The sequence below is a fragment of the Emydura macquarii genome, unplaced genomic scaffold, assembly GCF_026122565.2.
Source record: "Emydura macquarii macquarii isolate MOO-44397 ecotype Brisbane River unplaced genomic scaffold, CSIRO-AGI_Emac_v2 contig_2676, whole genome shotgun sequence".
NCBI lineage: Eukaryota > Metazoa > Chordata > Testudines > Chelidae > Emydura > Emydura macquarii.
In genome coordinates this window covers 17,205,211-17,231,761 of record NW_027132813.1, presented here as the reverse complement: position 1 = coordinate 17,231,761, position 26,551 = coordinate 17,205,211, and the positions used below count along the sequence as shown (strand labels likewise).

The following is a 26,551-nucleotide window of genomic DNA, read 5'->3' as shown; positions in this document are numbered from 1 at the left end:
ATTTCAACCCTCCCTCCCATCCCCTGTCCCCATTGTTCTTCAGGGACCCTTTTCACAAGCAACTTCTTGTCCAGGAGATGCAATCCCTTCTACATATGGGGGCAGTGTAGAAAGTTCCTCACGACTTGAGAGGGAAGGGTTTTACTCCTAGTATTTCCTAATCCCGAAGGCCAAAGAGGGGCTCCGGCCCATCCTGGGTTTTCACGAAGTGCATGGTGTTGTAGCAGCCTTCCTTAGGCCCAAGGCATGCACGTCTACCCTTACCTCAATGACTGGCTGATCAAAAGGTCAGTTGTAGGCTCAGTTGTGGGACAGCATCAGTACTGTCCATGACACCTTAGAGGCACTGGGTCTGCTGATAAATGAGCAAAAGTCGACTTTGGCCCCAGTTCATAGAATAGAGTTCGTCAGGGCAATGGTTGACCTGACCCAAGCCACTCACACTCCTACTCCTCCTGGATTTGATCTCTCAGAACCATGGCAGGCTGCTTCACCTGAATCTCGTCACTCTGCACCTGACTGCATGTTCGTTGCATGGCTGAATCCTGAAAAGCAGGCTTGCTCAGAACAGGTTCGAAAGGTCTTGCTAGGTAGCAGAAAGCCTTCCACCAGGGCCAAGTGGAAACGTTTCACTAGTTGGGCCTCTAAACAGAATCTCTCTCCATCCTGATCTTCTCTGCAGAGTATCTTGGATACTATCTGCTCCACTTAAAACTTCAAAGTCTGGTTCTCTCATCTATTAAGGTTCACTTGGCAGCCGTCTCAGCCTTCCACCCTCCAGTGAATGGCAGATCAGTTTTCTTCCACTATATGACGTTCAGATTTCTCAAGGGGCTATAAAGGATCTATCCTCAGGTTTGCGATTCTGTCCCTCTATGGGACTTGAACCTGGACCTGTCAAGACTCCCAGGGCCCCCCCCTTTGAGCCGTTAGCATCATGATCCCTGCTGATTCTCTCTTGGAAGGTTGCCTTCCTGGTGGCAATCATCTCAGCCAGAAAGGGTCTCTGAGATCAAAGCCCATATGTTGGAACCCCCTTATATGGCATTCTTCAAGAATGAGGTCCCACTGCACCCTTATCTGGCCTTCACAATTCTCAACAACCAGGACATCTTTCTACTGGTCTCTTTCCCAAAACCTCACAAGACTGCTGTGGAACATCTGCTTCATACACTGGATGTGAGGTGGGCCCTCACCTTTTATATTGAAAGAACTAAGCTCTTTCATAAGTCCACACATCTCTTTGTAGCAGTAGCAGAAAGGATGAGAGGGCTACTTATGTCATCCGAAAGAATCTTGTCCTGGATAACCTCCTGTATCCGAGCTAGCTACTAGCAGGCGAAGGTTCCACCTCCATCCATTGTGACTGCTCATTCCAAAAGAGCCCCAGCTTCATCAGCAGCATTCTTCATGCAGGTGCCAATCCAGGATATCTGCAGAGCTGCAACATGGTCGCTGGTTCACACCTTCGCGTTCCACTATGCCATTGTCCACAGACCCATGATGATGCCGGTTTTTGGAAAGCAGTGTTGCAATCAGCACATCCATGGACTTAGAGCCCACCTCCGGGGGTACTGTTTGTGAGTTTTACCTAGCGTGGTATGGACATGAGCAAGCACTTGAAGGAAAAAATAGTAACCTTCTGTAACTGTTGTTCTTTGAGATGTGTTGCTCATGTTCATTCCATGACCCAACCTCCTACCATGCTGTTGAAGTTACCGACAAGAAGAAAATGAGAGGGTAGGGGGCTGGCAGCACCCTTTATACTGGTGCGTATGTGTGCAACCCCAGAGGGTACTAGAGCTGGCCCAATGGATACGATTTATGGAAAAATCTCTGGCAATTGTGCACGCGGCACACACACAGCTAGTATGGAATGGACATGAATAACACATCTTAAAGAACAACAGTTATGGAAGCTTAGTAACCATTCTGAATCCAGTGCAGGAAATTGTTCAACCGGGGTAGAAATAGGCATGGCTTTGACCATATTTTTACCACTATGGTAAACTTCATCTCATGAGTTGTATCTTGGCAGCAATCACCCATAGGCAGTCTTCTCCAATGACCACATTTGCTGATGCCATATGTTAGTACTGTCCTCTGAGTGAGATTTCATATAGTGTGCCTCCAGAAATTCCTTTTGTGGACATGTCATTTTCAGATCCTGTCTAAATGTCTCTTTTTGGGCAGGTAAGAACAAGCAACATACTATTAGCCAACCTAGTTTCCACTTTGGCCCTTGTATGATTGCTTCAAAAAGTGAGGCTTGTTCCTGAAGAGCATACCTGGAAGGGTTATGGTCCCTCACTGAGGAAAAAAAGAACATCCAGCTTTCTCAACCTCACACCTTGTGCTTTAGTTTTTCAGTTTGTTAGAGTACACTTCCTTTTTGTTTACTTTTACAGAATTCAATAGCATGTCAGAACAAAAATATAGGAATGGACATATGGGATTAAACCAGTGATCCATTGAGTCCACTATGTCATTTGACTGTGGCCAGTAGCAATTGCTTAGCGGAAGGTCAAGAAACCCTGTAGAGAGCAATTATGGAATAACTGACCCACAATTTCCTCTTACCTTCTCTTAGAGGTTGGCTTATGCTCTGAAATATGAATGTTTGTGTCCCTTTTTTAAAAAGTGAGTAACCAGAGGTCAGAGCTTCTCCCAGAGGCCATGGAAATTGTCAAATGCAGAGAAGAATCTACTGCTTTACAAGACAATTCTCATGAAGGGAAGAGGAAAAGCTGAAGTTATCCTCCTAATTCTTCACTGTCGAGAAGTTGTGGGGATTTTTGGATGTGATGGATAGTTAAGGAGTCTCCACTGCATCTGCCCAAAAAAGCAAGGACCCCTATTTCATCTGTACCTGAGCTGCCTACAATTAACAGCCTGGCATCGAAAGAGAAGTGTAGCTCAGCAGAGATTATCCATTAGTCTCAGTGATACATTTTGTTATCCAGACAGAATTCAAATCAGGAAATGTCATTCATTGTCTGGTAAAGTTTCACTTATGGTATGAAGGAAACAATAATAAACTTTTAGCTGTAGGGACTATCTTTTTATTATATTTGTGGTGCCTAGCACAATGGAGCTCTGGCATCTAATTAGTGCAAAAATGTAATAACCAAAACTTTGTAATCATTATCTTAGCTATATTAGTTTCTCCCATAAGGTTGGTTAGAGACCCTAACCAAGCACCATAAAAAAGTATGGGTACCAGCCATAATAGTCTTCTTTATGCAGGTACGTCAAACTCCCAGCTGAGCATCAAGTGTCAAGATTCATCAGACTGGCCAGCAGGTGGCTTTTCTAGTTGCTATTAGTTCCAAAAGACAGGTTTTGGAATTATTCTTTTTGCCATACAAGAATTACACTTGGTCAGTCATAAGGAAAAGGTTATTTTTATAGACCAGAAATCTTTCTGCCCAAGGTACTCCACAATTCTTGGAAATTAGTTTTGTTTCAACTTTTAGTGCTCCTTTGGAAAGGTTGTGGTATTCATGGGCATTCCTAGAACTCTAAAAGATGTATCTCAAGCAAATGGAATATACATGCTAGTTGTGTACTCTCATCTCATTCCATCCAAAATGCAGGACCTGTGTGTTTCAAGGTTGCTGCAGGCAAGATATTAAAATCCTTCATTAGCTGACATGTTAGGCATTTGAGAAACCATTCACTGAGTGAATCAAGGCTCCGTCCACAACGTCCCTAGTGGAATTATGGGACAAAAGTGTCTCAGCCTCATCTAAGGAAGATTTGAAAAGTAGGATTCTATTTCTCTGCAGAGGCATCCTTTTGTAAGTTGCTACTTGGTTGGTTACCAAGTAATTCCTTCCTTCAATTAAGAAGCTTTTGCTTTATATGGGGGGAACTCCTAAATCTCTCTTCTGTCTAATAATAACTAAAATTCTGACTTATCCTTTTTCCCTCCCGCATGTCCCGCTTGCTATTTCCCATTTTGATGAATGAAGAGAAGCTCTTCAGCGTAAGAGAAATTTCTTACCTGATAATTTTCTTTCTAGAAATAGCATCTCTTCATTCAGCACACACTACTAATCTGACAAATGACCATGATACAATTTGTAGAAAATTGGAATTTTTTCTCTAAATGGAGATTTAAACATATAATTGTCTTAATGTTAGTATAATATCAAGTTGTCTTAATGTTAGTAATAGATTGCTAGAGTGTTCCTATAGCTTTGGAATAACTCTTCTAATGCCCTGAGTTGAAGAGTGAGGCTTAGTCCTAGAGTCTCCAGCAACAACATTGGGATCATTTCAAATTCCACAGGTGTGTGATATTACGTATTCCTAACAAATGAGGAGGGAGGCCGCTAGCAGAAAATTACCAGGTAGGAAATTTTTCAGTCATCTTTGTAGACTCACTTTTGTTTTTCACTGATTTTTACCAATTGCAGACTTCTCCTATCGAACAAGAAAATAATGGCTTGCATCAATTGAAAGTGCATAGTTTGCCTGATGAAAACTTGGCACCCAAGAGAGCTAAACCTGAGATAAGACTATGTGAGCAAATTACTATAGAAGAGAACTCGGAATGTGAAAAAATAACTGAGGTCATAAAAGCAAGGTCTGCAGAAGAGCGTCCAGCAACAATGACCTTAGAGACCGAATATAAATATACATCTGAGAAAGACACAGGCTGCCACATTGAGTTGTCATTTTCCAATCACAACATATCTACAACTCCTGTGGATTTCTTGGAAAATCAAGAAACCATTGAAACTCTTCAGCTACAGATAAAGCAGACTTCTAGTGAAAACATGATGCTGCTACATGGCACAGAAGAAAGCAATAAAAATGTTGATACTCTGCTCATGGAAATCAAAGAATTGAACTCAAAATTGGATTTACATCATACAGAACTAACTGCAAAGATAACTGCTTATGCAGAACTAGAAAAAACTGTTCTAATACTTAAAAAAGAAAACTCGGACTTAAATGAGAAACTTGAATCTGTTTCTTTTGATAAGCAGCAGATGTTTTGTAAAGTAATGATTCTAGAAAAAGAACTTGATAAGGCAAAATCTGACCTGGATGTGTACAAAGTTAGATTATCTGATGTAACAGACATGCTGGAGGACTTAGAAATGACCAAAGGAGAGTGGCATGAGAAGTTCCTTGAAACTGAAAATGAATTGAGGAGGACAAGATCTGTGAAAGAGAAAATTGAGAACCATGCCCTGTCCATGGAAGGTGACATAGAGGAACTTCAGATAAAAAATAAGCAGTTAGAAAAAGACAGTGAAAATAAACTGAAAACTATGTCTAGCCTTCAAGAGCAACTTGCTGTAATCACAACTGAGAGAAACCAGCTCAGTCAAGAACTGAGCATTTTGTCAGAAAATAAAGAAGAGTTGGATCAACTGTATCAACACCAGCAGGAAAAAATAAAAGAGCTAGAGTCAAATAAAGTGGATTCTACTGAATTTATCAGGATATTAGAGGCTGAAGCTAAGGCACAAACAAAACTGCTTCAGACCACAAAATCTGATATAGATCAGTTAGCAAGGGAAAAAGACTATCTTGTGCAGCAGTTGCAAAATGTGGAGAAGGATGCAGAGATTTTGACATTAGAAAAAGAAAAGTTGCATAGCCAAGCAGAGCATGTGGAGGAGGAAAAAGAATTAATTCTAAGGGAGTCTGAAATGTTGCAGACTAAGTTAAACGTATCAGAAATGGAAAACTCTAAGCTCGCCAAAACGTTGGAAGGCTCATTAATTGAAAAAGGTGAACTTGCTGCTAGACTGAACTCAACACAAGAAGAGGTGGATCAAATGCGACATGGAATTGAGAAGTTGAAAATAAAAATAGAATCTGATGAGAAGAAAAAGCACCACACAGCTGAAAAACTGAGAGAGTGTGAACGGAAAGCAGACTTTCTTCTGGACAAAATTCAGAGGCTTGAAAGAGAATTGCAGATGTCAGAAGAAAATCTAGAAGATGCAATTCTTCGGGCAGAGACTGCTAATGCAGAGACAGAAACATTAAAAATTGAGATGGAACAGAAGGCTGAAAGTTTGAAAAGTTTAGAATTAACAATCAGTGACTTCAGGTCAGCAAAAGAAAGTTTGAATAAAGAACTACAAGAAAAGCAAGAAAAGATATGTGAATTAGAATCTTCTAACTCTAACATTGTGAGACTGCTGGAAGAAAAGGAGAGAGAAAATATGCAAATTAAAGAAGAGTCTGAAAATATCACAGTATTGATAAAATCTCAACTGAAAAATGCAGATGAGAAAATAAAGCTTTCTTACAATGAGCTAGAAATTTGTAAGGCAAAAGCACAAGACTTAATTCATCAAGTGGATTGTCTTGAACATGATAAAATACAACTATTACAGGAACTTCAGGAAACAAGAAACATCAATACAAAATTAGAGCAATCACTAGAAGTGCTTGTGCAGGAACTTGCAGACTGTAAGCAAAAACTGGATGAGAAGATCCAAGAAAATGGTGCACTGCAAAAGAAGATTAAAGATGTAGAGCAGCTTGCCTCACAGCTGTCACTTGTGGAAAGTGAACATGAATGCTGGAAGCAGGAAAAAGGACTGCAGAATTTGTCAGCTGAATTGAAGCAGAAGGTTCAACGTCTATCTAATAATGAAATTTTGCAGACTACCCTAGAAAGTCTAAAAGCATCTCATAAAGATCTTGAGAAGGAGCTGGAGTCCACATGGTCTGAAAAATCTACTCTTGTTGAAAAGGTAATTCAATTTACGCTCTTTGTAAGAATGGGGATAAATGTCCTCTGGGCTGACCCCTTCCTTGGCAAGTAAAAGTCCAGAAAAGTTTAAACTGAGTAATCACTGACAAAAATTTGTGGTGCTGTGGAAACCATGGGTCTGATTTTCAATGAGGGATTTGTCACATAGAGAGTTGTTCTAGAATAGCTATTCCTGATTATCTCTCTCTGTGGATATTCTTACTCTGGAATATCATCATCCATGCAGGGAGTTAATCAGGAATAACTATTCCACTTTAAAGTCACACTCTACCTTAACCCAAATTAATTTCTCAATGTAGAAAAGCTGCAAGATTGTATGTGTGAACTTCCAAGTCTACAAGTATGGTGTTGTATGCACTCCCAGATATACATTCACTCACTCAGTAATATGTATGCAATATAGGTGTTCATTTCCCTATACCCTCAGGCCTACTGAAAGCTCTGCGTGTTTTGTTTTTTCAATTTTTTTTATCTGTGGTACTGTTGGCAGGTTTAAGGCCCAGGTCAGAATCCATAGAAGTCAGTGGGAAGCCTTCCATTGCCTTCCGTGGGCTTTGAATCAGATTCTTATTGCCTATATAACAAATTGCCCTTGAAAATGTGTCCTGAGTCAAAGTATCCCAGGAGGGTATGCCATGTTTATAGAGCTGGAGAGGTGACTAAGAGCTAGGGAAATAGTAATATGAGAGAGAGAGAGAAAGCAAGACTAAGTGTAATCCCAGAGTCTTTCTCTTCCCTACAGAGGGAAGAGGAGAAAACAAAGAAATTAACCTGGGGAAGAAAAGTAAAGGTATTTTGGGAAAAAGCATTAAGAAATTTGAATAGTCTTCAAGAACAGATAGGAAGCAGCCAAGTTAGTTACAGTATGAGAAACGGACTTTTCTAAGTTTGAGGACCAGATCCTCGGCTGGTATAAATCTGTGTATCTTCATTGAAGTCAGTGGAGCTATGCCAGTTTAAAGCAACTGTGGTTCTAGCCCCAAGATATTAGGAAATTTAATACTCTGTTAATATTCTCCTCTACTGCAGAATGAAGTTCAGCTCACTGCTCTTTCCCTTTCCTTCATCCTTTGTATTTGAAAACTATTTCACTGGGGATGGGAGGCCTCAGGATGTCAGTCTGGAAAGGCTTTTATGTCTCTTCTTTATTTCAGGCATTTATATGTCTTCCATCAGGCATCAGCAGTGTGTGTGCGATCAATTAGATAACAAATATAATGTTTCTGAAATACTTATTTTGAAAAAGCTCCCTCTAGGGAGCCTAAGTTCATAGGCTATATCCCTAAATTCCTATCCTAAGTTCATATTTAAGCCTTTTATTCTAAAGTGCTCATATTTCATTCTCTGAGTTGGATGTTTTACAATTCATATGAAGTGTGTGCAGCCTTGCTTTCATTTATATAAAATATTAAACATTTCTCTGAATTTAAATAGGCATGTTAGCTGCAGAAACTGTGTGCAAAAATACATGATTATGGGTCTGTTCCTGATGCCTTGAATGTCAATGGATGTTTTGCCATGGATTTCAAGTGGGAGCAGGAACAAGCTTTCAGTGTGACTTCGGAATCATACCCAGTAATAACTTTCTCTCTATAGCGTAGTATGTCCACAAAATACAGTCACAAAAATAGACAGCTTAAATACTTCAGAATGTTGCAACATCTTTGTCATGATGAGACTAGTGACCCTGAATCTCTCAGAGCACCCTCATTAGGAACAATTACTGTATGTGTTGTGAGGTTAGCTTTGGCCTTAATGTTAACATCACTGGTGGGAGGAAGCTTCTTGTCCAACTCACAGCTAAAATGCCTTTGTATATGACAGAGAGACCCATCTTCTCTATATGCTCTTGTATGCTACTGTTTTGTGTTAAAATGTTCGAGTTTGTGACTACAGGACTGTACTTATACATCTGTTAAATAGTTTTCTCTTACCTTATCAGTTTTTGACATTTTAAAGATTTTTCCAGATGGAAAGCCAAATTGTCTAATATGTCAGCTCTTTCCCCATCTATAGAAATGTAATTACCAAAGACTATGCAACTTTTATTTGTAGATTCAACTGGATCCAACTACTTTAGAGAGAACTGAAACAAATAAGAGTTTGGATAAGGTTCAGAAAGAACTGGAGGAAAAAGAGAGAGAAATGAAAAAAGAAATATCCGAATATCAAAGCAGACTTCATCAAGTGGAGAAAAATTATCAGGCTCTTCTGGCAGAAGGAAGCAGAAAGGTAAAGCAAACAGGAAAAGGGCACTGGGGATCTTAAATTAAGGAAGTTTTGACTATTCAACAAACACCTGAAGTGTAAAAATAATCTCCCCAAAAAGGTTCTCTTAGCTATAGTATTTGAAGCATTTACTTCCAATAATTATTATGGGAAAAGATGAATGTATATAGTATGTCATAAACTTAATATATTGAATGTTGTGTGTATACATCTTCATTGGGATTACTCATGAAAGGAAGGGCTTGTAAGATTGAGTCCAAGTTTATTGTAATCTAGGTAAAGAAGTGTTACAGTATTGGGGATTATGAGGAAGGAGTCAATTTTGATTGCATTAAAAGGGGGACATGGTAGGATTTAGAAAGCGAGTGGATATGAGGGAGAGAGAAGAGTTGAAGATGACAGAATAGAGATGTAATAATAATACTTCTCTGTAGTCATTCTATAGGTGAGACCAAACAGTTGCGTTAGCATTTCTACTAAAAGCCTCAAATTCTTGCATTACTAATGTTAAGCGTTTGGTCTCTCAGAGAGCTCATATAGGTCACGTACAGAAAAGCTAGTAAAATATGAATGATCTGTCTGAAATCTATGAAAACAGGAAAAAGCTTGGTCTGTTAGATCTGCCAGTGTTGTGCAACACTTAATCTGATTTGCTTAAGGATCACGTGTCATCTTTAAGTGTAATATGGTTGGATTTGTGAGCTTTAGTCACACTTAATATTACTGTAACATAGTTCTTTGTGCATAGATTTTTATAAATAGTTATTTTACTTCACAAATTGTACTGAAAAATAAGAGGCTTCGGAGACTTCAAAATATAAATGTACTCAATAGTTATAAAAAGCCCTTCTCACTCCTTTTGAAAGAGTTGTCTGCTTATCTACACAAATGTGTACCTAGAAGCTTTTGAGGTACCCAGTGCCCTACTTCGTGTAATAAATAACCATTTGAAATTCCTATGAATTAAAAAAAGAGGGTTTTTAAAAGAAGAATTCCAGTAAACTACTTTTTTAAAAATATTGTAGAATTCTTCTTGGCACAGTTCTTGAATACAAAGTTTTACACCTAAAGCAAATTGGTCTTTTTCAAATTTTAAACTAAAAAAAAAACATTTATATTATGCAAGCTTACCACAAAGCTCTCCTGCAGCCAATGATAAGCTTATTGAGCACATTTTCTGTGTAGTACTCTGTAGGAGGTCTTTTAAAAATTGTACTAGTTACCTATTTTTTGCCTATAGAATGAAGTAGAAATTCAGGCCTGTCAAGAGAAATTGAATTCATTGGAGCAGTGTCTGGATGCACAAAAGTTGGAAATGGAGCTCTTGAAGTCCAGTAAAGAGGAATTAAATAATTCTCTGAAAGATGCTAACCAGACAATAGAAGAACTTAAGAAAGCTAAGGTACGTATCTTCTCTACAAGCAGTTTAATTTTTGACTTTCAAACTAAATTGCAATGTAGTATCTAGAAATAGGCATTATATAATGGAATAAGCACAGAACTGGAGGCAAAGAGCTCTTCAGCTGACATCTGTCTTTGACTCTGTCTTTATTTCACCAACTAAAATGAAGGTGATACCTAATTTTCCAGAGTTTGCATTTGAAAATTACACCGTGTTAAAACCTGTCTTTGCACTGAGCCCTAAGAGATAACCATGACTGGTTGATGTGAGATTAAACAAGACATTGGCGTGTCTACACTGCATGTTGTAACATTATCTTAGTTAACACCTTTTCTAACATTATGTAACTTTCCAGTGTAGCCATGCCCTATTGTCTTTACAAACTGCTACAACCTTAAGTATTAGTATTTTATTATATTACACTCAATTTGTGAGAGCATATCAGTTCTGATGTACGCAGAATTCCCCCTAAATTACTAATTGTTGTTCTTATTGTGACCCGTCCCGTGCCCAGGGTAGCCACCTGAAAATGCCAAGGTCAGGGCAGGCTGTAAAAGGAGAGCAGATTCTCCCAACACTGGTGGGTGACACTGAAGTCAGACTTCCCAACCAGCCACAAACTGCACTTTTGAATCCCCACAGAAGCCAGTATACAAATGCACACAGCCCCCTTTACTGCATTTCAGCTTCTGGCTCCCAAATCAGCACTAGGTCCAGTAAAGAGACCAGTTAGTTAAACTCTATGCTCTTTACTAAAAAGGTTCCCTCTGACCCGAAGGGGTCAGCACAGTACCAGATCAATATAAGTTTGGATCTTACCTAAAATACCATGCTGTCAGCCAATCCTTTAGTAACTAAAACTAAAGGTTTATTGTAAAAAGAAAGAAATAAACCATAAGAGAAATGTTAAATGGCCAAAGCAAATCAGATACATACAAATGATTAAAAGTCCATATACATCAGATTTCTAGAAGAATTGTGGAGTTGCAGGCATGTACAGTTCCTCTGGTATACATCCAACACCTGGATGGGTCTAAGTCCAGTTGCAAAATGAATTGATCCAGAGGCAGGTATATGTCTGTAGCTGAACAGGAACAAAGACCAAATGATTTCTGTGGCTTGGCCTTATATACCCTCTGGCCTTGGCCATGCGGCCTTGTGGAATGTTACAAGAACTAAAATGGCGTCCAGAGTCACATGGGCCAATCCTGGTAACTCTTCAGGTATGCCTTCAGTTTCTTCCTGGGCCCCTTGTATCCGTGAGTGTCTTAATGGGCCATTAAGCAGGCTATTGTCCTGCTGCCATCTTATCTGGGGTGTTGCCCAGGCAGCACAATTTGAAATACAGATATCTCAAATATATCTATAACTTCCATGTCACATATTACACATGAACATAAGTATCATCATCTGACTTAACATATTACAACCTTTCTAACAGTACCTGACATGGCATATCTCACATGAATTATTATGATTTTGACACACTGATGTCAAACAATATAACAAATGCCCCCCCCCCCCCCCCAAATCTACCCAGCATGACATTTATGACAGCACTTTTCTTGCTGATAACTTAGATAGGAGTGTGAACAATTCAACATGTCCTTGCAAAAATTTCTGGTAGTGATTATATGACGTTTTAGTTGTAATGTCCATAGGTTGGGTGTTTACTGCCAAGCAGAAGGTGCAAAGTTTAAACTTTGTCCATCTAACTGACATTTTCTTATCCGTTCACTTTGCATTGTCTAGCCTGCAATCTTTCTCTTTCTGCTTCCATCTGTGGTGAATGACTGACTGTAGTTCTGTGCTCTCGCTTCAGAAATAAGCAGACATCAAAAAGCACTCATGTAGCACACTGTGGATCTGGTATTGTGGCGAGCAGGCACTGAGTTACAGTCCTCACAACATGCACAGCTAAAGGAGCACTGTGCTTGATATTTATATTATCCTGCAGTGTGTTTTATAAAGCTGCCAGATATCCACCATCAATTTATTTTGGCATTCCAGTGTAATAAGGCAGACAAACATGCCTGGACCACATGCTTTTCAGCTGGGTTTCAACATTTGGTTATTTTGTACATTATATTTGGATGGTTATTTCTCTATCAAGGAAATCTACATCTGTAGCTTTCCAATGAACATGGCTTTAATGTTTCTCTGTCGGAATTAGAAGCTGTTATAATTCAATTGTATACTAATAAGTGACCTCTACTGTAGAAGTGCATATTCTAACTTTGGTCCAGTTTTTTAGTAACACTGAACTTTCACTGACAGATGCGGTGCCATTTGTGAGAGTATAATGCTTAGACACAAGAATGAAGTTTCCTATATAGCAACTAAATAAAATATTTGTATTTTGTAGGTGGACAATCTGATGCGTATAGTTCAACTGAAGAAGGGAAATGAATTTGCTCGCAGTAAAATGCAGATATGGATGAAATCCTGTAAACAGCTGGAGCAGGAAAAAGAAATGTTGCAGAAACAAGTTGTTGAGCATGAATCTCTATTAAAGAAGCAAAAGCCAAGTATGTAGTGGTTTAATAAGGAAATGCTGTATTAGAATGTTGTTGTGATTCTGCTTCTAACATTAATGCATTTATTTATAAAACATGTTTTCAAAACATCCATTATTACATTCGATTCAGATGAAGGGCCAGATCCTCAGCTGGTGTAAATCAATATAGCTTCAGAAGCTATGCCTTTTACATCGGCTGACAATATGGTCCAAGATCTGCCTCCTCAAATTTCAGAGCCCGCCTTTATGTCATGAATATAAATTTAACACTTGTTTTGAAATCAAAACTGACCTTAGGGGAATCTGTTTTTTAAACAACGCGATAGTGTTGTGTATAACTAATTACAATGTTTTGTTTGAGACATGTACTACTTACAGAGCGTAAAATGTTGAAGCATCTGTTTTTTTCCTTTGCTGACCATCACAACAAAGAAAATTCACATTCTGGGTATTGATGACATCCACCATGTAGAAACTTACATCTTTTAGAGTTTATACATGTCTTTTCGAAAAGCTTTGGAGTGTTGACACTTCCTACAAACCTCAAAGCATTCTCATTGTTGTTCTCCTGGATTGTAGACAGTGAGAGAAGAGTGGCTCTTAAAGTGTTGTACTTCAAACAGTACCTCCATTTTCTACATATCTTCAGCCTGGCATCAGTTGCAGCTTTCTGGAACCACGAAGTGCTGGAGTTTATTAACTTGAACAAATAATCTTGTTGGGTTTTTTAAAACACACGCATTGCAGATTTATTGATCACAGGCTTCAGTCGTTTCAAGAGTTGCCAGGGACTGAGTATAGAGCTAATAAGACAACAATTTAAAGTGGTCACAACAGTATGTAAAATAAGGCCACTAGGGTAAGTTAGACTAGCAAATATTTGTTAGTGTCTGATAAGCAGAATTGCTACTGGTATAAAGAGGTTATCCATATGTTCTGAGACAAGCTATATTCGATTATAGAAACAAAAACTATAGTAAAATGTTAAGGTTTAATGTTTTAAGGTTTAAGGTTTAATGTTTTAAGGTTTAAGGTTTAATGTTGCCCATGCATTGTATCAGGGACAGATTCCAAATAATCTGGGTACATGGCGTCCTGCCAGTAAGTATGGTATCAAAGGAAATCTCTTCTGTAAAGTAACCTTTACATGATGTCTTTTTTATCTGATTATGGTTTATCATGGTTGCACAAGCACATACCCTATGTATTTAATTAACAAATGAATGATTGTGATCATTGCATTCTAACTTCATCTTTCTAGAGTCTCCTTAAAGTTATTTATACAGGTAATGACTCTTTTCTTTGATCAGGTGCTGATGAGGTTGCCAGTGTGGAAGAAACGACGTTGAAGCTGGAAGAACTAAAGGAATCTATAGAAGAGAAAACCAAGGAGGCAGAAGAGAACCTGGAAAAGTACTGCACTCTGATTATTAATTACGATAAATTAGAGGAAGAAAATGAGATGTTAAAAACACAGGTCTCTCTGCTGAGTGCTCAGCTGAAACAGCTAGCAAATGATGTCAATTCTCCTTCACAAAATTCAGATAATCCAGTAACACTTAATGATCAGTCAGTTACAGAGACGTCAGATGAAGACCCCTCTACTAAGCTTTCAGGTAAAAGACAAAGATGCCAAGAAACCAAGAAAGATGATGGAGAACCAAAGTCCCCAATATCCGAGACCTTATCTAAAAAAATTAAAAAGGGAACCATCTACCAGTGTTCATTGACCCATGAGAATACAGAGTATGAGCCTGATGGACTCCCAGAGGTGGTGAAAAAAGGTAATTGTCACTTATTTAGATGAGAAATGTCCATAGTGATGGTGGGATGTGTGTGTGCGTGTTTATTTAAATAACTGTTGTCATGCATGTGACTTGGAAGCATTGTAAAAACTTGGGACGCCATTGGCCAAATTCAGCCCTGCAATAGATCACATAAATCCATTTAATTCAACTGCTTGTCAGAGCTGTTTAGCCCCATGTGCTAAAAAAAGCCCTATTATATAATTAAGGCTATAAAGGGGCAATATCTTTTGTAGTAGGTGTATGTAATTTCTAGTGGTTTTGTCTTTTGGCCTGTGAAATCTGCCCATGTGTACAGATTGTGTAGTAGTTGATGACAAAAGCGAAACAGCCAAAAATTCTGAAAACCATAATCCTAACATCAGGCTTGTAGTATTGAAAATCTTAGTCTAGATAAATTATTTGTTCTGTTTTAAGTTTCTTTGGGGATCCTCCAGAAACCGTGCAAAATTCCACTGGCAAAAAGAGAGGGATTCTAAGCTCTGTAATTTTCAATATAAAATACCTTTCCTTCTGGTTTGTAGAAAGGAAGAAATGTTGAGGTGATCTTCATACAGTAGCTGGTTGGAACATTTTTGACTGTCTGTTTTTTCATTGACACATGTTTTATTAAAACTGAAATATTTTGTGGAGTTGTATTGATTTTGACAAATTTTCCTCTGGTAAGGTTTCCAAAGTTCAGGGTGGACTCTTGCGGGGAGAAAGACCCCCAAATTTGAAAACCTGATGTTTTCGATATAATTCCAATTTGTGAAAGCATTTGTTTTCATTCTAATCCAGAATAAAAATGAATTCTGAAACCTCAAAAGGTGTCACAAAACAGAAGTGTCACCCTCTGGCCAGTTCAACTTGGAACAATAGAAGAGACATCATTTTCAGATGGAAGTGATTTTTCAGTTAATTATGTCTCCTTAAAGAAAACAGAACCTTTTCTTGGGGAAAACTCTTCTCCTTGCTTTTTTTAGTGGAGATGTTGTTGCACAGTTCTACACCCTTGCCTAAATTTACATATAAAATTCTGGGAATGCAATATATTTTATTCAGCTGGTAAATCCCATTGTACTTAGAGATGACAACAGCTGATATAACAATCTTGAAATGAGCAAGATCAAATTGATTTGAACAACAAAGTAATTTAATCAACTGTGGTTAATGGCAGCTGTTTATTTTTCAGGATTTGCTGATATTCCTGTTGAGAAAATTAGCCCTTATGTTTTGCGTAGAACAACTCTAAACCTAAGGACCAGTCCCTGTCATGTTGCCCAAAGCCAAAGATTGTCTCCATGTACCCAAAGCTTACAAAAGAGCAGGTCAGATAATCGTGTGGAGATCTCTAGACCGACAGCTGGTGGCAGCAAATCACAAAAGGTAACTGATCTTAAAAATGTATCTAAATGTGCAGGACATGAGAAATCAACATTATGTTTATCTCTCCAAGTGAGTTTGAAGATAAACTACTGTATTCCATACCTCCTTTTATATCTGTCATAAATGTACTGAAGACAAGGTCATAAATGAAATGAAAATACAATGAATAAAGCTAAATGTAACAAAGATCAGGGCATAATGGTAAACTTTAAATTGTTGGTATGATCAAATCTATGACTTCATGCCAAGTCCTCATTAACTTGGTAAAGCTAAATGGAATTGAGGTAAATCTTTCTACTTCGATACTCATCACAAATATTTGATTATTTCTTGAAAGACCTGGAAGCTTAAAGCAAAAGTATAAAGGGTGTGTGTGCACACGTGTGTATACATGCATATTATTTTACACACACAAAATTATGATTAAAAAACACTTAAGACTGCAAAGTCAAGCACTCAAAAGTTGGGATATGCCAGAATTAAGGATGCTTCCTTGTCCCAGTCTCCCTGCTCAGTCAGTCCCAGTTCTCCTGTCCTCCACTCAGCTCCATGTCTTCTCTGTGTCTCCCCTACTCCTCTCACCATCTTCCAGTCCCAGCCTCACCCCCTGGTTCCCATTCCTGTCCCAGTCTTGCCATACTTCTTGTCTCAATCTGCTCCTTTTCCTTCTCCCCACCCCCCACCAGTTTGCCTTTTGTCCCCTCTGCATTTGACTCAAATGCAATCTTCCTTGATTATCTGCCCCCTAGAACCTGAGACACCACGCTTCCTGACACTGTAGAGAGGTGGAGACAAGGTCGGCACTGCCATGGTTGCTGGGAGAGGACCCCTCAGACTTGGAGGGGGAGGAGATTACTGTACCCAGGGATCAAGTGAACTCAGCCATGGCTGCAGGTTTCCACTTGGGCTTGCTGCTGGGCTCATGGCCACCAGCACAGTGGCCTGGACCATGGCAGTTCTGGAACCTGTGGGGATTCCCTCCTGCCATAGGGTCACAGATGCAACATTTGGTCTCGGGGACATCTGAGAAATGCTTGGTGACAGTGTTGCGCCCACTCCTGGAATTGTACGAGGAGCCAGACCAGGCTGCGGAGGTAACATCGGTAGTCCCGGAGGAGACTACCCCAGTGGTGGAAGAACAGTCACCCACTCCACCCTTACCTGCCTCACCTTCATCATCACCTGATGAGGCAGTAGTGGGGCCATCCGCCACAGTCCCTCAGGACAATTTGAGTGCACCAGGAGTAGCTCAATAGGGTAGCTGCAAATTTGGGCCTAGAGGCAGAGGAGCTGAAGGAACCAGCAGATGTGCTCTTCAATATATTGGTGGCAGCAGCCCCTTCTAGAGTGGCCCTCCCTGTCCATGAAGGGGTTATCAAACTTGTTAAGGCTTTCTGGCAAACCCCCATCTTCTCTGCCACCTACAGTCAAGCGGGCTGAGAAGAAATATGTGTCCGCCAAAGGTTTTGAATATCTCTACTCTCACCTGTCCCCCAGGTTGTTGGTAGCGTCAGCCACCAATGGAAGAGACAGGCGGGGCAGTCAAGCTCAACCCCCAAGAACAAGGACACGAAGAAGCTTGACTTCTTTGGCAGAAAGATTTATTTGACTGCTAGTTTTCAACTCCAAATATCAAACTAGCAGGCCCTGCTGGGGATATGACTATAATATATGGCATTCCATGGCCAAATTCACCAACTCCTTGCCCCAGGAGCCCAGGCAGGAGTTTGTGGCTGTTTTGGAGGAGGGCGAATCAGTTGCCCAAACTCCTCTCCTGGGGGCAGCCTCTGACGCAGCCAACTCAGTTGCCAGAACAATGGCATCAGCTGTCTATGCGGTGGGCCTCGTGGCTGCAGTTGTCCGGCCTGGCTGCAGAGGTCCAACAGTCCATTTAGGACCTCTCCTTTGATGGTTTAGTGCTGTTTTAAATGGATGTCAGGATGCACGGTCTGAAAGATTCAAGGGCCACATTCTGCTCCTTAGGCCTGTACACACCATCTGCTTCCAGGAAGCACTTCAGGCCCCAACGACTGCAGTGGTTTGCGGGTCAGGCCAGGAATGAACCCTACAAGAAAATAAGCAGAGGCTATAAGCACTATCAAGGTCAACTACCTGCCAACACTTCTCAGTTGGGCTCAAGCCGCTACCCACCTGGGGTCAGGCAGGCCTTTTGAGCGTGTGCCTGGGGGTGGCCTAACAGACTTATCCCAGGATCCAAATCTCCCCTTTTTTTCCAACCGCCTTTTACCCAACCTCCCTACGTGGTTGGCTATCACGTCAATCCTATGGGTGCTAAATACCACTGCAGTGGGGTACTCCGTTCAGTTTATTTCAGTCGCTCCTTTCCATTCCCCCATCCCTCTTCAGGGACCGTTCTCATGAGCAACTTCTCATCTAGGAGTTGCAAGCCCTTCTACAGGTGGGGGCCGTAGAAGAAGTTCCCCTGCAACTGAGAAGGAAAGAGTTCTACTTTCATTACTTTCTAATCTCACCTTCTTAAGATACTTGTTGAGGCAACGAAGGTCTAGTATGGGCTGTAGGCCTCCTTTTAGCAATGATTATTCTAGCATTGGAACAGGGGGATTGGTTTTCAGCCTTCAATCTCCAAGATGCTTACTTCGGTATTTCAATCATACTATGTCACAGACAATGCCTCAGATTCACACTAGCCCAAGACCACTACCAGTACAGAATACTCCCTTTTGGCTTGTCATCAGCTCCCAGAGTATTCTCCAAGATCTTCTCTGTAGTGGTGGCCCACCTACGCTCTAACAGCATTATGATCTACCTTTACCTGGATGTCTCCTCAGGGCATGCTCCTTCAACAAAGCTCAGCAAGTTACCCATACCATTTGGATCTATTCAAGAATCTAGGCCTACAAATCAATGTACAAAATGACATTAACACCGGTGCAGAGACTAGAATGCATAGGAGCCGACCTTGACTCCGAGTAAGAATGCTCCTCCCACAACACTGATTCCTCAGTCTCTCCACACATAGAGACAGTGCAAACTAGCTCTCAAATATCAGGTAGGCACTGCCTTCAGCTTGTGGGGCATGTGGCTGCAAGCACAGCTCATGCCAGACTTTGCATGAGATGCCTCCAGTCATGGCTTAGATCATCAAGCCTAGACAAACTGCTCTAGATGCCCACCAAGATCAAGCAATCCTTGAATTGGTGGAAAGACCCAGCACATGCCTGCACAGGAATCCCATTTGCTCAGTCTCCCCGATCACTACTTCTTACCATCGACGCATCCCACACGTCTCACCGATCTCACAGTACAGGGCAAATGGTTTCCCTCCGAGGTGTCTTCACATCAACCTCCTCGAACTCAGAGCGGTCAGAAATGTGTATACTCACTTTCTTCTGCTGATCAGAGGCACATACAAAGGTCATGACGGACAGTGTAGCGTGCATGTATTACATATATCATAAAGGAGGCGTCAGATGGCCTTCCCTTTTTATGGAGATGCTCTCTTCCTCTCATGGGACAAGCGTTTTCTTTACCTTTCCCTCATTGCCTCTATTGTTGAAAGTCCTTTTGAAAATAAGAGGAAAAAGTAAACATATTTCTCCCACCTGGCCCAGACAGATGTGGTACCCTTGCCTGTACAACTGGTGCTGTGTCTGCCAATGACTCTTCCAACCACTCCTTACCTTCTCTTGCAGAACAAGGGACACGCTCTCTATCCCAGCTTGTGGCTGTTACAGTTCAAATTTGGCTTCTTCATGGTTCCAGCACATAGAGACATCATGGTCTGAAGAGGTACAGGAAGTGTTATTACACAGCAAGAAAGTGGCTACCTGTCGTATTTATCTACAAAAATGGACTAGATTTTGGATATGGGCCAATCCTGAAGAGTCATTCCAGATATGGCAATTCTACCTGTAGTCCTACACTATTTATTGAATCTCAATTAGTCCACTTAGGAGCAATAGCCAACAGATACTCAATTTTTTTCCCATCCAACTATGAAGAGGTTTCTCAAAGGCATACCAAACCCCTCCTTCCAACCCAGACATCCTACTCCAAAATGGGACCTCAAACTAATATTAAAAGGGCTGATTAGACTGCCTTTTGAACCCATAGCCACTTGTTCTCTAACTCACCTTTCCATGAAGACAGCATTCCTGATTGCCATTACCTTGGCAAGAAAGATGGAGTGATAGTGCCGCCCCCCCCCCCCCCCCGCCGCCCCCCCCCCCCCAACGCCTGAGGGTTCTTCCCTAACAAAGTCATGCTCAGATCACATCCCTGAAGTTCTCTCCCAAAGTGACTTCCACATTTCACAAAATCCAATTCATTCACCTTCCAACCTTTTATCCCAAGCCTCAGCAGGTAGTAGGGAAACCATCCTCCACACGCTTGATGTAAGGAGAGCCTTGGATTTCCGTTTGGATGGGACAAGAGAAGAGTTTTTAGAAAAATCTCTGAGACACTTCCTTTCCATTGCGGATAGGTCTAAAGGCAAAGCGATTTCAGCTGAAAGACTTTTCCAAATGGGTTTCGAAGTGTACCAAGCTCTGTTAACAGGTTTGCAATTTAACACCCCAATTCACACACACTCTATGAAATCGGTTTCCTTGTCCATCGACTTCTTCAAGGGTACCCCTATATCAGAAATTTGCAAAGCAGCTACCTGGGCATCTGCACATACCTTTGAAGAACACTGTCATCCTATGGGACTCAGCTGCAGACTCTAGATTTGGTGCTCCGGTATTATTATCCATAACAGACTCAACTCTAAAGCCCAAGCAAAGGAAATGTACATGTTGGGATTAAGGGTAGAAAGCAACCCAGACAACATGTCTGGGGATACAGAGACCTGAACCCTGCAACAGGGTAATTGATTTCATAGGACCAGGGTCAGAAACTAGTGGAGTAAGGTGGGCCCTGGTTCCTCTAACTGCCCCATCCCATCCCTAGCACGTGCCACTACCCACCACTGCCACCAGAGCAAGGGCAGCTCTTTGGACTCGAGCTATTAAGCATCACTACCACCAAAGCGAGGGCAGCTCCATGAACTTGAGCCACAGGCATGATTGCCACCAAAGAGGGGTCAGCACCATGGACTTTTACTACTAGGTGCTACTGCTGACAGAAAGAAGACATCACCTTAGACAATCTTGCCAAAACGCCACTGCTACCAGAGAGGGTGGCTCCTCAGACCCCCACTCACCCCTTGGCACTTAGAATTCAGATTCAAATCTGAATTCTATTTTCATAACAAAGGATACCCTTTTCCACCCCATGATCTGGTTGTGATGATCTGTATCTAGATTCTAAACTCAGAGCAGAGATGTTGCCTACATATTTTGCTCTACATATCATTGGAACTGTATTATTTACAGCAATGATACTTACCCTTGTAGGCCTGGAGATCTATTTAATCAGTGAATGGACTCAGGGCACAAAATTATCATGGTGTGATATCGTGACTTTGCTTTGTGATGTCATAAGACTGCATCTTCTTAAACTTTACAGACTATAAAGGCATATTGCTAAACAAAAATTATTGTGTGGCTCTTTCTAACTTCAATACAATGCTGCTCTTCCTCTTTTCTCAGTTCTCTCTTCCTAGCTGCTGAGAGAGATGTCCAGTTGCTAAACATTCCCAAGCTTTGCCATATAGCATGATAGGAATACCTATTAGATCCATGGATTCTATAGAAATCAAATGTGAAGTCGTCATGTTTGGTTCAGCCACAGTATTCCTGGGGAGGAGTAATGGATTTTTTAATAGTATTTTTTGTTTCAATGCATGAAATATCTATCATAGTCTAGTAGATTCATAGATTTTTTGTTTGTTTTGTTTAAAGCCAGAAGGGGCAATTATGGTAATTTAGTCTGACCTGCTGCATAACACAAGTCACAGAATCTGACCCAGTAATTTCTACATCAAGCTTATAATTACTGTTTGAAGTATAGCACATATTTTAGACATCCAGTTTTGTTTTAAAGACTTCACATGATGGCGAATCCACCAGATTCCTAGGTAGGTTATTCTAATGGTTAATTACTCTCATGGCTAAAATGTTGTGCTTTATTTATTAGTTGTAGCTATTGTTTGAAAACCTATATTCTACCGCAGTTTACCTAAATAATCCCAAGAAATCTGATTTGCGCTCCTTTCTTATGCACATTCTGATAAAGCTTTACAAACGAACGTTGTGTACTGCATATAAAGAAATCCAGCGTTCTTGGAAGAGAGGGAATATTGAGAATTAATGACAGAGAGTTGCTTGCCTATGTGTCAACACACTACAGGCTTGTAGTAGACTGTTAATTACAGCATCATAATCAAGGTTGCAACAAACAAATCATTATTACGGTCAGTAATAAGTAACTTTTACTAGAGCTGGGGAAAGGGGAGTTTCCCATACAGTTGTTCTCTCTGCCTGAGTCTGCTTTAAACACTTTGTCTGATGACATGCTCTTTCTTAACCTTAATAACCATAAAGTCTTCAAAGGAATTCTTTTACTTTTGTGTCAGCATCTGGTGAAACTATCAATTTATGCTGTTCAGGCATGTTAATAAAATATATTATTCAATACAGTGGTTTATCTAAAAAGTAAAACATATCTTGCTCTCTTCCTCCTTCCCCTCCTGCCATAAGTTTATCCTTCAGATTTGAATCTGACGGGTACTTACGCATATTTAATTCAAGACAGCTAGAAGCAGAACGCCACAGACTTTTCAAGATGCTTCAAATATGCCTAGTGTCTTGTCTATGTACAAATGTGTTATTTAAAACGTAATACAGTAGAACATAACTAATCTGTACACACGAGTCACACTGAAAATAATGGCCTCAGCCCAATCCTCAGCAAAACACTGTAATGCAAACTTTGTTATAAGACTATTATATTTACAGAATAAACTACAGGACATTTACAAATACATTATGAAATACCAATAATTAAACTGAAATTACATCTTAAAATACAGTTCTGCAGCCTAGTACCCGAGTAAGAGCCTAGACAAAGAACTACTGTGTACTACTGCTTACTTTGCCTATACCTGGTTATATCATGTGACTTGCCATCCGTAAAACATGATGATAATGCGCTATTCTGAACTTGAACATGGTGAGGAGTAACTAGTTGCTGTAAAACATTCTGTATAGCATTGTTGTATTTTCAAAGTGATGAATATAAAAATTGAAGATTCTTGCTTTTAGAGCATGCCTATCTGCTAATTCATGATGTTCAGCCATTTGGAATGGGTCTCTGACCTCTTACTGGTAATTAACAAGGTTCTCCCATATCTCTAAAGCATGAGACTTTTTTGTGTTGCAGGTACATGATATGAAGCAATACGAAGCAGAAACAGCTCTTGAACCCATGGAATCTACTTCAAGATCTCCTCTTTGTGTAAATAAACAATCCACAAAAGCTGTTACTGAGAACTCTACAGAGAGTTTTACCACACCCAAAGACAGATGTTCCTTGAGCACAAAAACATTACCTGATCAAAATGAACAAGGAGAAAACTGTATGGTACAGTAAACCTGCAGTTACATCACTTCATATCACTTCACTTTGGAAAATAGTTTTTCATGACTAAGTATGAAAACCATATGTCCACTATTTTTTTGTCAAAATAATTTTTATAATACTTTGAATAGTATATCATTTTTAAAGGTCTTAATACGCACTGATAACTATGTTAGTAAGCTATGTTGAAAGAATGGACATATCAATTTTTTCTCACTTTGTTGGTAATATGGCTGATTTTCATACAATGTTCTATAAATAATTCTATACAAACTTGTTTTGAAATGATTTCTAATAGAAATATAGTTAAATACCAAACCATGCATTATATTATTAGTATCCCTTCTGTATATATGTTTAATTAAATTTCCAAAACACATTTTTGACTCTGTATTTATTAATAGAAGTTACTGTAAATATAACAAAGTTGAATGAACAAAGGATGAAATATAAAAGTTCACAGTAGAATGTGTACAAGCCTAGTTGCATTTAGTACATTGCATATTCAGTAAAAATGAAAATTTCACCTAATTCACAATAATGCACTTGAGTTTTGGATAAATCATTCCAAGTATAATCAAAATAAAAAAAATATATTCATCACTTTAAGAGGCCTCATTGGGCTCAACCTGGCAACCCATCACAATGCAATGCAACATAAAGAGTCCCATCAGCCCGATTACTTAAGTCAATAATTGTCCAACTGAGTGGAAATGATTCTTCCCAGTGCAGTGCTAATCATGTTTCCCTATGCAGGCCATGTATTAGAAAAATCAAATCTGCTATGGCACTAATATTAACACCAGACTGTAACTTGTATAACATAAGTAGCTGGTACTTTCATTTTTTCTTTGTATCTTCATGGTGTCATAGTATTTCCAATTTATACAATGTCTCTTCTTCAGTTTTTCCTTCCAACTCAGAGGCAGTTAACAAAAAAACCCTATATTTCAAGAGCTTTATTAACTTAAGCAAACAGTACAATTTTGCTCTAAGCTAAACTGGTGTTAATGGTTAATTTTTTAAATTATTATGGAGGCATTAGTTTTGACATAGAAAAGTTTGAGCTTTTACACTCAAAGGAGAGATTCAACCTCATTTATGTTCGGAAAATACAGTATTATGCTCCCTACTCAAACTTACGGTACTTTCCTTTTGAGCACAGAATGAATTTTCTGAGGATTTACAAGAAAATACATTGAGTTGAAATTAATTGAACACTGGGATCTTTTAAGAAATTTAACATTTGTATCACTCTTTTCTATATCCCAAATGATCTTAATAGAATAACACAAACTTTTCAAATGTTTCATGTAGTTACAATTAATTGAAAACATGTTCATAGGCTATATTTCAAGAAATTAGGTTGTAATTAAGTTATTAATGATGTTTGTATTTAATTGTTGTTAATAGACTACACACAGGGTCAGTTCAACTGGTCAAGTAACTCTTAATTGGGGCCATTGTGACATGAGATGTAATTTTGCCAATTACCCCCCTTTCTCTAAAGTTAATTTTCATGCAATAGTTCTATTGGGTATAATGACTGTATAATGGGTGTATGAGGGAAACTGGACATGAGTTGAGTGCTCATTGGTAAATGAGTTGGTCCAATTTCACAGCTCTTTAAAGATTCCATGATGGCACACTAGGTCGGGTATCTCCCTGTTGGCACTGCTGCTTTAGCTCTACTGCTCTATAGGCAACCCCTCCAGGGATATTGAGGCGCACAGGAGCCTAAATGTCAGACATTGAGACTTGCAGACTAGACTTTACCCATCCCCTTTTCGCATAGCATGAGTCTCACTAATACAGCTTTCTAAAGCAACAAATCAATTGCAGATTCACCAGTACACTTTATCTGCTTTGTGTTGTTCTAGTGATGTCAATTAACAGTAAGTTGGAATTGTGGCAAATACATCCTGACTCCTTTAGGCTGCTCTGGGGTGCTCAGCAAATTTGCCCTTAGAAATTAAAATTAAAATAAATGATTAAGGGTAGATATTGCATATTCTAATAATTAGAAATATAGCATTCTCTTTGGCTTTCTTGTTTAGAGTTTGTGTGAGAAATTTTCAGTTATTTTTCAAAAATCAAGGAAACTCCGTACAAAAAACTACACTAAGATGGAGTTATGATTGTAAGTATGTATCAGTAATGTAAGGGTATAAAAGATTACAGGGATATTATAATTTTCCCCAAGCTTTTAACTTTGCTCTCTAGTGACACCATGAGGGAGAAAAGAGTTTGGAAAAAATCTTTTAAAAATCAGTTTAATCTTATCTGGGGCCATGAAATCTAACACCTTTATTGTCATGATTATTGCATGGTGTCTCTACAGGGAAGACTCAAGGTTGTGTTAACTGTGTACTTTCATTCCTTAATCTGTTTTTAAATGTACTCTTAAATCTAAATTTCCCTAAAACTAAGCATTACAACTCCAGGAAATTCATAACATCCCTGTAATGTGTGTTACTGGTATGTACTTTTTACCTTAATGCCATTTAAACTGTTTTTTGTATAAAATTTTCAAAGGCTCCTAAATTGCTTAGGTGTTTTGTTTCTTTGGAAACCAATGGGACTTGATCTCCTAAATTGTTTAGATGATTTTGAACATTTTATCCCCAGTTCTTAACTTCTGATTTATCTATAATCAGGTGTGTGGTACATAAAACCAGAAGAATTCCTCGAGTGAATTCCAGTGAGATGGTTGTATAAATTAAGGTACCTTTCTGAGCCAGGGTTGATAAATAATCAATAAAAGCACACTTGTCCTTAGCTTTCAATTTTGATTTGTGAAAGTCTCCATATAAATGCTGTCATTGGTACTTCAGTATTGTTCTGTGCACAATAAGCTGATTATTACTACAGTGATAGTAAACTATTTTATATCCTGTTGTAGAAAATGCATTGGCTGGATTTTTCCTTTTTGTCCAAGGCTTACTGCACAATTTATGCTTATAGTCTAGTTTGCTGTC

General features: G+C 39.4%; 1 protein-coding gene across 2 annotated transcripts in view; it reads left to right on the top strand.

Moving 5' to 3' along the window:
• CENPF (centromere protein F) overlaps positions 1-23,943 on the top strand; it is a 92,119-nt gene extending 68,176 nt beyond the window's left edge. The window contains exons 13-19 of one of the 2 annotated variants that reach the window (XM_067564967.1): positions 4,422-6,728; positions 8,804-8,980; positions 10,218-10,379; positions 12,745-12,907; positions 14,208-14,681; positions 15,877-16,070; positions 23,376-23,943. In XM_067564967.1, the coding sequence (XP_067421068.1) occupies positions 4,422-6,728; positions 8,804-8,980; positions 10,218-10,379; positions 12,745-12,907; positions 14,208-14,681; positions 15,877-16,070; positions 23,376-23,585 (3,687 nt within the window). In that variant the 3' untranslated portion in view covers positions 23,586-23,943. Of the gene's footprint in view, positions 1-4,421; positions 6,729-8,182; positions 8,209-8,803; positions 8,981-10,217; positions 10,380-12,744; positions 12,908-14,207; positions 14,682-15,876; positions 16,071-23,375 lie in introns of those variants that run through there. The other variant, XM_067564968.1, reaches the window with a different exon arrangement.
• The last annotated feature ends 2,608 nt before the right edge of the window (positions 23,944-26,551 follow it).